This window comes from Mirounga angustirostris, unplaced genomic scaffold, assembly GCF_029215605.1.
Source record: "Mirounga angustirostris isolate CCGP_5_RB_7025 unplaced genomic scaffold, mMirAng1.0.hap1 SCAF_1, whole genome shotgun sequence".
Taxonomy (NCBI): domain Eukaryota; kingdom Metazoa; phylum Chordata; class Mammalia; order Carnivora; family Phocidae; genus Mirounga; species Mirounga angustirostris.
This window is the reverse complement of record NW_026991709.1, coordinates 110,477,027-110,489,383: the sequence shown is the minus strand read 5'-3', so window position 1 is coordinate 110,489,383 and position 12,357 is coordinate 110,477,027. Positions and strand designations below refer to the sequence as shown.

General features: G+C 48.4%; 1 protein-coding gene across 1 annotated transcript in view; it reads left to right on the top strand.

Moving 5' to 3' along the window:
• Positions 1-367: 367 nt before the first annotated feature.
• Positions 368-12,357, top strand: part of MED12L (mediator complex subunit 12L) — a 320,591-nt gene continuing 308,601 nt past the window's right edge. The window contains exons 1-2 of the mRNA XM_045903552.3: positions 368-609; positions 1,453-1,676. Of these exons, the coding sequence (XP_045759508.1) occupies positions 1,578-1,676 (99 nt within the window). The 5' untranslated portion in view covers positions 368-609; positions 1,453-1,577. The remainder of the gene's footprint in view (positions 610-1,452; positions 1,677-12,357) is intronic.

Here is a 12,357-nt window from a genome sequence, read left to right as displayed (position 1 = left end):
CCCCGAAGCGAGCGAGGAGCACGGGTGGTGGGTTGGATGACCAGGGTCTCCCCTGGAGGATCCCCTCCCTCCCTCCACACGCCCGGCGCAGGTGAGGTTTCCGGCCCAGGCCACCGGGACAGCGACCCCGAGGAGAGATCGAGGCGGACAGCGCGGCCCGCGGCCGGGAGAGGGGTCCTGCGGGCGCCCCCTCCCTAGCCCAGTTTCACCCCAGGACCAACCCCGGCGCCGGGGCCCGCGGGCTGCGCGCTCTGCGGCTGCGAAAACCCGGAGAGGCGGATCGGAGCGCGCTCGCAGCCAACTCCTCCGCGGTCCGGCCGCCGAGCTGGGCATGCTCAGTGCGGCCGCCGCGCCGCCGTCCGCCAACTCGGAAGCTCGCGCTCCCGGGCCGTGGGGGCGAGAACGCCGGCGGCGGCGAGCCGGCGTCGCCCGCCGCCCCCAGACAGTGGCAAACTTCGCGGTGTCCCCGGAGCTCGCCTGGACGAGACTGATACCTCACAAATAAAATCCAATCCAATCCCCCCCCATCCCAGCCCGAATCATGGAGGCTGTGGCCGCCCGAGTGCCGCCGCCGCCGCCGGCCCCTGCCCACTAGCCGGGGACCAACAGGTAAACTGTTAGGGGGGTGGGGGTGGGAGGAGGAGCTGCGGCGGGGGGGAGGCGGGGGGCTGGAGGAGCCCGAGACGTCCGCGGGTTGGCTGCCCCCGTCGGCGCTCACAGCCAGCCCTCCTCCCCCTTTCCCCCAGCCTCTGGAGGGGCAGCAAAGGGTTAAATCGGCCCCGCGCCACCGTGAGCACGGCCCCCTCCAGCCGCCGCGACCGCCAGCAGCGCGCCTCGGCGCCTGCCCGGAGCCGCCGAGGGGACCGGAGCCTCGGATGCGCCACCGGAGCCCGGCAGGCGTCTAGGAGGCACCGGCCGCTTCTCCCCGTCCGCATCCCTGCCCCCTCCCCCCCCCCAGGCCTCTCTCCCTCCGCCCCGGCCGGGTCCGCGCCCAGGTGGCGGGGTCTGCGGGGCGCGTGGCGGCGCGGGAAGGATCCCTGCCGTGGAAGAGGGGCGGGGGCGGGCTTCTCCGCAGTCTCTTCCCGGGGCTGGGGGGCCACCCTCACCTTGGGTGAGCACTTGAGCCACCCGCCTAGGCGCCAAGAAAAGTTTTTTTCCCCCCCCCGTGCCCCTCCCCCACCCCCTGTCCGGCTGGGGTGGATTTGGGTCCATTGGTGAAAAAAGTCACACGTTCCCATCAGCTGCTCCTCCCCCTGGGGACAGGGTTGGGGGGGACGGGAGGCTGGCGCCGCGGGAGACCCAGGCGGACCTCCAGCTCCTCCGCCGCCGCCACCGGAGCGGTGCGTCCCGGGGCTGAAGCGCAGCCGGGTGCCCGGCGAAGACTGCCCCCATCAGTGCGTGTCTGCGTGCCGGGCAGCGGCTGCATCCAACCTGCTTTATTCCTGCCTGCAGCGCCACAGTGAGCGAGCGAGGAGGGGGAGAGAGGGAGTCTGTCTGCAAAGTGCTGCTCCCTGGTGCTCAGAGGCGGCTGCTCCAGCTCCAACTCTCATTCATTTCGCCGGTTAACATGAGAGATCATGGCTGCCTTCGGGCTTCTCAGCTATGAGCAGAGACCGCTGAAACGCCCCCGGCTCGGGCCGCCCGACGTCTACCCGCAGGACCCCAAGCAGAAGGAGGTAAGGGCGCCGGCGGCCTCCCCCGCAGCTGGGGCCGCGCTCCGCAGCGCGGACCCGGGGCCAAGTTGGCCCAGCGGGCATCGCCGGCGCTGCGGGGAGAGGGCTCGGGAGGGGGCCAGGCGGCGGTGACCGGGCTGGGGGCTAGGGGACCCCCGGCGGCGGAGACCCAGCGGCTGTCAGTCTCTGCGCTCCACTGGGGTGCTCGCTCTCCGGGTGCCGGGTCGCTTCCCCGTTACCGGGCCTTGCACGGCGCTGCCGACTGCTTCACCGGGTGCCTCTTTGCCGAAACCCTCTTGCTTGCTCTCCCCCGCTTCTGCCTGCTTTATTTTTCTCCCCGCTGCTTCGGTAAATCCTCGTAAACTTTTTGAAAAATGTTGGAATGCAGTGCATCCGACACAGGTCTTACGTTTTGCGCCAGCTGAGCAGGGACGGGGGGTGGGGTGAGGGGGAGACCTTTTCTGTTAAAATTTTCCAGTTTGGAGTGGAAGTCGTTTTTATCGAGGTGATAAATATTTAGCTCTTTGAACGTACTTATTTCTGTATCCCCTTTTCCCTTTAAAAAGAATCAATATTAAGGGGAGCCTGATTTTCGTCCCTAGAGGCGATTGGTTTAATTGCTGGAGGCTGTTTTGTATATGTAAAAGCAGATGGGTTACCTTGGAAGGGAAATAAGTCCCGAGATTGCTTATTTCTTTGAATGAAATTGGAGAAAGCTTGACTCTTGCCTTAGGTACACTAGCTTCAATGTCTAGAGGAACCATGGCATTTTATAGCGATTTATGTGTTTGTCAGTAGTTAAGAAGTAATTATGTAACAACTCTCCAGTTATAATGATCACCCTTGGCTACACAATTTGCCCAGGGATTTGCCTCTTTTTTTTTTTTTTTTTTTTAGATCACCTGCTACCCAGCTGTGCTTTCTGAGTTTGCCAGCTGCAGTCCACCCATCCTCTTGTTTTCTTCAGCAAAAAAAAACGAAGTGAGCATATTGCACAACTTCTTGCTGGGAATTTAAAAACTCTCTATTAAAAGTTTGGAGGCCCACTGACATCACAGAAAGGACTTTGTAAAGAAGGCAGGAGGGGTCCTTAAGACTTCCCTTTTGATAAAGCTATCTATTTCAGTAATAGAGGAAGAATGCTTGTTTTGGTTAAACTTCTGTTAATGTTTTTAAAAATTAAGGAGTGGCAATTCATTCCTTTTAGAGGCTTAAGCACATAAACATGTTTGAGCATCCGTGGAGTAATTCAGATTGAAGCGGGGAAGGTTTTACAGGTGGTTCTCAGTTGAGGCTTAACATGAGGATGGATTGATGAGATCTTGCAGATTTTTTCCCCACCTATTTCTCTCTGGGCTATTTCCACCCAGATTAAAGTGAATTGTTAAGGACTAGAAATAACAGACACTAACGACCCACTGTAACAAAGTTAATAACTTAAAAATTAGTGTCAGGAAATTTTTAAAAGTTTTGGTGGGGACAAGGATACTGATTGGCTCATCTTTCTCATCTTTTAGTGTCTTGCCACATTTTCCAGAGGGAAGTGTAATTAATAGCATCTCCCTAGTTACGGGATGGTCGTCCGGGTTGCCACGTGGGCTTATTTAGTTTTTATTCCTCAGGTCAGCACTCATTCAGGATTGGGGCCTCTCCGATTGGAAAAAATAATTTTGGATTTTAGGATTTTGCAACAGTTTACAGAATTCTAAAACTGGAAGTGACCTTAGAGCCTATTTTATATAACTTCCTTTTGACAAAGGGAAACTGAGGCCCAAGAAAGCTTTACCTGACTTAATCAAAGTGTGTGATAAAGAAGCAGAGGATTTGGACCACCAAACCAGTATTTATGTCAAGACCAATACTGTGTTAAGAAGGATTTATGCTAAATTGTGGTGTTCTGCTATTCCCTATCCCCCAAGGCAGCCAATATTTCATCCCTCTGGAGCACAAAGTTATGTGTGACTGTAGCCAAATTTGAGAACAATATGGAACCAGGTGCTTGGCTGTTCTTGGGTGGTGGTGTGGTGAGCAGTGTTTCACAAGCTTCAGTTATTTATGTTCTGCCTTAAGTTCTCCCCTCTCCCTGTATCAGCTGTACTTTTATTCTAATGTTTTCTTTAACTTTTAAGAAACTTTGTTTCCTGGGCAGCAATACGCATGAAGTCATGGATTCACATATACACATGTAATGCAAAAGTTAGAATCCGATTGTGTGTATGTATAAAATTTTTATCTAGCTGATAATTACACGCACATAGGGCTATACATAATAGAACCAGACTGTAACTATTAAAACTTTAAAAAGTTTATCTGTGCATTTAAAACCATTGTTGTGTTCCATCACAGATCTTTGTCCCACATTATGGGAAATGCTGATTTAATGGAGGAAGTATGGGCTTTGAAATTGGGCAGACCTGGATTTGGATTCTGGTTCAGCCTCTTCGCAGTGGTGTGGCCTTGGGCAAGTTGCACAACTTCTCATTTGTAAATTAGTATAATTGTTCTATTCAGAAAATTTTGAGAACCCTGGTTTGAAAGCATTACATTTGTGTGAGAAAAACCCTCCTCCTGGTGCAAGCTATTCTTATTACTATAGCTGTGATTCTTATTATTGTTAGCCAGCGTTAGTAGTGTCCTGGAAAACAGCTCCTGGGAGTTAGGCTGGAACCCTTGAATGAAGATCCCCTATGGAGAAGGAGGGGAGGGTGGGGAGAGCTGGAAACTTTAACCTGCTTGATCAATTGACTGTATTCTTTTTGAGAGCTTGCCCGTGCATTAGCACTCAACGGGATTTTTTTTTTTTTAAATATATTGTGTTATAATACTTTGTCTTCTGACTGTCCTCAAGCCTTGAAAACAGAATCAGAAAACTGAGAGTCACCCTTGATTTCCCCTTATTCCTTGTACTCCATAATACGTGTTTCAGGGTATCTTGTCTGGTCCAGTTCCCACATATATTTCCAATCCGTCCACTGCTCCCCAGTTTCACTAATATGCTCGACTTCCTTTCTGCTTCAGGCTGACTTTTCTCTGCCCCTGGGCTTCTATACATGCTGATCTGTCTGCCTGGACACTTGTCTGCCTATCCATTTCACTCCACTTTTCTCACCTTAGTCTGTGGTGAGGAGGGTAGCTCCGGAGCCAGTCTGCCTGGGTTTGAAACTTGGCTCTCCTGTTTATATATCCTTATTCTCCCCATCCCTCAGTATCCGCTCTTATAGTTCCATCAGGCTATTGGAACAGTACATGAGTAATGCATATAAAGCATTTAGACTGACTAGAGTCTGGCATGGATTCAACACCCAAATACTGTCAGGGCCTGTCTCTTCATCCTTCAGGTCTCAGCCCAGCGACCTTCTCAGAGGTCTTTCTAGTATAACCATATAATTTGTAATTTTGTATTTATTTGCATGCTGCCATCCCCCACTAAAGGGTCAGTTTTGTGAGAGCAGGGATGAGCGCTGTTTTTAGGCATCACTAAAGTACCTGCCACCTAGTGTAGTTAGTTCCTGGGATGCTGAGGGCATGAATACTTGTTGGAATGTATGAATGAAAGTGGGAATGAATGAATAAAAAGGAAATCTGATGATTGAAGGGTGTTAGGGAAAGTCTAGGTTAAGGCAGAAATTATCCTTGACATCCAACCTTGGAGGTGACAAGGCTGAAAGTTAAACCCTAGAAGTAGGAAGGAAGAGGAGTTTACCCTAGGGTAGAAGAGGCCTAAACAGGTGAATAATAAATATTTTCAGGAAGTCAGATTAGTTAGAAAAATAGTTTGGGCCAATAATGAGATTTCCAGCCGAGAGTCCCATCAGTAGAGCGGATGGATGGCTGGGTGTGCAGCGCAGAGGCTGCCCAAGGACAAGTCCAGTAAACCTTGGGAGGGTAGTGGAAGGAATGGGGGTGGGGGTTGGAGAAGGTGGGTGGGGTAGTGGTGGTGGTGGTTGTGTCTGCATGTGGATAACCCAGACAGGTGTTCTCAAACTTGACCTATATCACCTGTAGAGCTTGTTAAAAACAAATGGTTTTTCAGATTCAGTAGTTAGGAGCCAGGGCCCCATAATTTGCATTTCTAACAAGATGCCTGGTGATCTGATGGCTGCTGGTCCAGGGCCCCACTTTAAGGACGCTGACCTAGAGAGAAGGCATCCAGTTCTGTAGACGCTAGAGAGTTCTGCCTGACGTAGGTAGGGCAGCTCTAGGCATCTGTATATGGCTGAGTTGGCAGTAGTTTGGTTTAGCAGCCAACTCAGCCAGGGTGTGGTGGGCTTTTCCCAGAAGCTGTGCCCTCTCTTAGCTCAGATCAAAGGGAATGAGTTAGGAAGTCTCAGCCCCCCTCTAATGGCTTTCTATTACACTTGGAATAACAGATTCCTTACCTAGGCCTTCACGGCCCTACCATCTGGCCCTTGTTCACGTCTACAACCACCACCGGTAGCCAGGCCACCTGGCTTTGAGTTCTGGCTTCATCACTTACTGCCTTTTTGACTCAGATCTCACTTGTGTAATGGGGTTCATATTTGTTCCTACCACATGGGGTTGCTGGAAAGATGAAATGAGATTTGAACCATGTCTGGCACACAGACAGTGCTCTGTTCAGGTAACTACTATTGGGATAACCCCTCCGTTGTTCAAGGGTCCCAGGACTTCCAATTGTATTTATAATATCCATAAGACCCTGTCTTTGAGATCTGGCCTCTGGGATTTGAGTGATCCCTTCCAGACTTGCTGCTCATTCCCTTTCGGGCTGTGCGGTAGGACCAGTGGCCACTTCTCTCTCTTTCCAGTAGGCTCAGCTCTTTGTGTCTATGTTCCTGTCCCTGACTGCCCCTGTAGGTATGTTTCCTGTCATTTGGCTCTTAGGGACTCCCTCTCAAGAAAGCCTTCCTTGTAACCCATCTTTCCTTATCCTTGCTAGCTCATTATCTTGTGTTAGTAGGTTTTGGCAGTGCTGGTCACTGAAATGGTTGCTGATTTTCTCCATGATTTTCCACACTAGAATGTAAACTGCATGAGAACAGGGGCTTGTCTGTGGTGGTCACAGTTTTGAGCTGCCTAGTGCCTGGGATTAGACTAGTGCTCAGTAAATAGTTCTTGCAGAAATTAATAAAATGCAGAAAGAACTCTTAATGAGCAGTTGTATTTATAACATCTAACTGCCCCAATGCTTGTTTTATTTTGGCAAAGTCTGTTAGTTTTCTTGTTAGCATGTAAAACTCTTAAAACACAGTAAACGGTTATTTTAGAGACAGCTGGGGAGGTGGGGTGAGGGGAGGTGAAAATTTGTTTCTTTATAATCTTTGAGAGGGAGGATGTTGATAAAGTTGCCTGGGAAGAGAGGACGGGTTGACCAGTTGCCTGGGGGACCGGAAGAGAACGGGGAAGATTGTCCTCTTGAGATTAATTGGCTGGCTCCTGGGCCCATCATAGACCTCCCTGAATACCAGTGTACTGGGAGGAACATCTGTATGTTTAACTTTTGTCTCATGAGACTCTTAGGCCAGAATCAGTGTAGGAAACACTGGGTCAAAGGCCCTGCTTCTTCCTGCTGCTCACAGAAATGTTGCTACCCAAACTTTGTGGCCAAGGAGTAGAAACCCAAGTGGTTGTCATTTCTCAGGGTCTGCTAACACCTGCAGCAGAATCTTCAAAGATGCTTGTTAAACCTGGAGATATAATGGCCCACCTCAGACTTGCTGAGTCAGAAGTTCTGGGAAGGAGGCTGAGGAATTTGCACTTCAAACAAGCTTTTCAGGTGGTTCCTAAATATATGAAGTTTGAGAGCAATGGCTTTAGTTTGTCTTTATCTTTAGAAAATGTTGAAAACCAGACTCCCCCTTACTTCCTACCCGCTTCCCACATTTGATGTATTAAAATCTTTAAACAAATATACCATTTGAAGTATTAGTACCTTTTGGTACAAAATAGTGCAAATGAGTTAGCTACCTTCCCCCCTGAAGTTCTGTTCTAATAACCATGGTTCCCAGAATAGGCTTGTTTTCTATCAGCTGTTCATGGTTTATAGTAGAATAGAATGCCCTGCCTTGCCATTGAAATAGCCACAGCTCCCTCCTGTGTGCACTTGGCTAAACTGGGGCTTCGGGGAGCAGGTCTTGCTTTGTCCCATTAGGATGTTTTTTGGACTTGTTCAGGGCAGTGGAGTTTTCTGTTTGACTGCGGGCCTGGGATCTCAACTGGGCTCTTTGGGGACTCACGTAAAGCTGTTGATTTGGGGTACGGCCGCTGTCCGTTAGCCTGTTGTGTTTTTCACTTAGGCTGGCAACTGTGATGATGAAATGTGATCCTTTAGGAAGTTAGAAGACCACGGAGTGAAGTCTGGAAGGCATACTTTGTTGGGTGAGCACCAGGTAGGACGGGGTGAACAGAATCCTAGGATGTTCGTTCAGCCCGCACCTCTTGGGGGTGTGTGCGCATACACGTGAGAATGTAGCAGAAGTAGGATGGAGGAAGTGCACGTGGAAACTCCAAGAATTGTGATGTGCTCTGGGGTTCTCCTTTACTGAAGTTCTGAACCCCACTTGTGAGGCTTCTTGACAGACTAGGCAGGGAGTAGAGAAGTTGGAGGGGTCCGTAAGAATGAACACGATTAAAGGTTCTCTTTAGCAGTGTGCTCTGAGCAGACTGAAAGGAACTGGCCGACTTAGCCTGGAGAAGAGCTAACCTCAATCTGAGTAGGGCAAGCCACGTGGAGGGAAGAAGTCCAAGGGCAGTGTAGAGGGAGGTGCCTACCTCCTGCACATTCCTCATAGAGAAGGGAACATGGAAACACTTTTAATTGTCTTTAGATAATGTCTGAAGCTGGTGGTGGTGACAAGAAAGTTCATTATACTGTCCTCTGGATTTCTTTGTTTAGGGAAGTCTACATAATAAAAATGTTATCGTATTACAAAATAGCATGATTTTTACCTAAAAAAATAATAGACGCCTTCATAATCTGGAGGGCTTATCAACCACATGCAAACAACTGTTATCTCTCAAGGATGGGATTGGGGATGATTGTTTTCTTTTTATACTAATCTTTATTCCAAGCTGTAAAAATACTTGCACACTACTATTGTCATTGGAGGAAATGACTTAAAGAATAATTATTAGGTAATTCTGGTTGAGTTTGCAGGAATGGGTCTTTGTTGTTGGTTCCAAACTAAGCTAGAACCCCTTTAGCTGAGTAGTAGAGGGATCGGGTAGGGTGTAGGCATAGACATGTATGCACCTGATGCCACCAGAAGTGCGGTGAGGTAGGGGTTAGGGCTGTTACGTGAGCAGTCCAGCTCTGCCACTTGCACTGTGTGATTTGGGGTGCTGTGTCCTTTTCCTCACCTACAAGTTGGGAAGAATACCTAATCATCTAGACTGCTTTGAATGTGAGGGAGCATTGTAAACTTAAATTGTTACCCAATGTGAGGTATAAATTCAGTGGTGTGCTAGAGTAGGTATGAACCAACTGATTATTCAAATTCTGAGAATTTTGTCGCTGGTTCATATCATTTTGGTGTCTCGAACTGTGGCATAATGGGAGTATTTACACCAAGGAAATGGGCAAGTGCTATAAATTAGGTTCTTTTTTTTTTTTTTTTTTAAAGCTAGTTGTTAAACATTTACTAGCACACTACTGGGTATAGGTGTATGTGGCACTTTGTTGACTACTTGACTGTCGTTCTTATCCCAGGATTCCCTTACCTGCTTCCCACAAAAAATTTTTTTCAAACCAGACTGTCAATTAGGTTAGGTAACCTCTCTTGCGGCTTGCAGTGAGCATATGACTTCATTCTGGCTAAAGAGCTTTAGTGGAAGTCTACCTTAGGACTTCTGAAGAATTTTTTCTCACTGAAAAAAGTGCAGGCACAGGAGAAGAAAGCCCTCTCTTAATGCCCTGATAGCTCCTTAGTTTTCTATCTATCTAGGAAAAGTAATTAGAAGATATGATAGTTGGAGCTAGGGCATCCATCTTGTGCCCATGAGGCAACAAACCTGTGAATGAAAAGCCAACACAAGAGGAGGCAATTCAGTGGCTTTATGAAAATTAAGCTACTGAACTGACCTTAGGACCACCTCTCCCTGGACTCGTGAAATAAACAGTAGATGTCCACGTGGTTGAAGCCATTTTGGGCCAGTTGTCAATTTCCTGTAGCTGAAAGCATTCTGATGTTGTCATGGTACTTTTCTTTCTTTATTCCTTTTTTTTTTTTTTTTTTTAAGATTTTATTTATTTATTTGACAGAGCGAAAACACAAGCCAGGGGAGGGGCAGCGGGAGAGGGAGAAGCAGACTTCCCGCTGAGCAGGGAGCCCTCCTGTTATGGTACTTTTCATTTATATATTGGCACCTGAAATCATCACAGCATGAGCCCTTCCTTTTTTTTTTTTTTTTCCTTTTCCCCTCCCTTTTCCAGAGAATGCACATTCCAGAACTCTCCTACTCTCTGGTGAAATGGGTATACAGCAAGAGACAGAAAGCACCTTAATCTTGTCTGTTAGTAAATTCTGCCCAGTGCCCATTGGAAGCTTAGAGGAGGGCACCTGGGTGGCTCAGTTGGTTAAGCGTCTGCCTTGGGCTCAGGTCATGATCCCAGGGTCCTGGGATCGAGTCCTGCATCGGGCTCCCTGCTCGGGGGGAGTCTGCTTCTCCCTCTGCCCCTCCCCCAGCTTCTGTTCTCTCTCTCTCTCTCTCTGTCAAATAAATAAATAAAATCTTTAAAATAAAAAAAAAACTTAGAGGAAATGGAAATGGCTTTATTTCCATTTCTGTCAGAAAGGGTTTAGGTGGGAAGGAAGGAAGAGCCCTGACGTGTTTTGTTTGGAGAGGAAGATTCTATGGGTCTGTACCAGTTTGGGGGGAAACCAGGAATGTTCAGAGCTAGAAGGGAACTTTAAAGATGCGTTGTTCTCATTTAATACAAAAGGAAATGGAGTCCCAGAGAGGTTAAAGTGACTTGTTAGGCAGATCTGGGTCAAGCACTTGTGTGCCCTGATTTGTTCTTGAAACTTTACTTGGCCTCCCCTCTGTACACAGCCTCTGCTTCTGGTAAACACCCTCGCCTTGTCCTGGCAGCGACAATTTCTCTGCATTTTGGGGCATCCAGTGTCTCTGTGAGAGCTGGGGACTGTTTAGCTCACCATTTGATCTTTGAGCTTGCCAGAATCTTGAATGGGGTCTCTTGGGCAGAGGGAAGAAGACTCTGGAAGGCTCAGGCACTATTGTGTTTGTGTTTTTTTTTTTTTTTAAGATTTTATTTATTTATTCATGAGACACAGAGACAGAGAGAGAAAGAGAGAGAGAGGCAGGCTCCCCACGGAGCAGGGAGCCCGATGCGGGACTTGATCCCAGGACCCCGGGATCATGACCTGAGCCGAAGGCAGATGCTTAACCAACTGAGCCACCCAGGCACCCTGTCTTTGTGTTTTGTGGTGGAGGGTTCCCAGCTCTATCTATGGCCTCTGGAGTAGATAGCTCTGGCATTGGCCTTTGTGGGCTCTGTGTGTTGGGGATTGATCCCATCTAGTTTTAATTTTCTTGGTTGAGATGTTCCTTTATTTATGCATAGCTCTCTTGGAGATACAAATAGACAAGTTGTACCAGTTGTCTACTACCTGGGAGCAACACTTATTACATGTTGTGTTCTATATAAATGCCCCCCCCCCCCCCCCGCCCTTAGTTATGAAATGCTATGGCCCCGAGGAGAAGAATTTTAGCCTCTGGGTTTTATTTTCCATGGTTTTTTTTTTTTTTTTTTTTAAAGATTTTTATTTATTTATTTGAGACAGAGATAGTGAGAAAGAGAGCACAAGAGGGGGCAGGGTCAGAGGGAGAAGCAGACTCCCCGCTGAGCAGGGAACCCGATGCAGGACTCCGTCCTGGGACTCCGGGATCATGACCGGAGTGGAAGGCAGATGCTTAACCGACTGAGCCACCCAGGCGCCCTATTTTCCATGTTTTGAGGGAAGTATTACTGCACATATACATACATATATATGTGTGTATACATATGTATATATATGTGTGTGTGTATGTGTATGCCAAACTAAGTCAGACATTTAGCCAATATTTTTTTTTTTTTAAGATTTTATTTATTTATTTGACAGAGAGAGACACACAGCCAGAGAGGGAACACAGGCTGGGGGAGTGGGAGAGGGAGAAGCAGGCTTCCCGCGGAGCAGGGAGCCCGATGTGGGGCCCGATGTGGGGCTCGATCCCAGCACCCTGGGATCATGACCTGAGCCGAAGGCAGACACCCAACCGACTGAGCCACCCAGGCGCCCCACCATTCAGCCAATATTATTGAGCACCTTGTAGGCCCTTTGCCAACTGTGGCTTCATGAAGATAGGGCCTGAAACTTTAATTTATTTTTATTTTTAAAATTTATTTGACAGTGCACGCGCACACAAGCACAAACGGGAAGCAGCAGAGGGAGAGGGAGAAGCAGACTCCCTGCTGAGCAGGGAGCTGGATGTGGGGCTCGATCCCTGCACTCTGGGATCATGACCTGAGCCGAAGGCAGTTGCTTAACCGACTGAGCCACCCAGGTGCCCCTTAAAATTTCTTTTTTTTTTCTTTTAAAACTTATTTTCTACGTTCCTGGCTTTGAGCACAGCACCTGGCCCAAACCTAGGACTCAAAATTTCTTTTGAGAGTAAATGTGACAATAAACCAATGGTAGGAGCATTG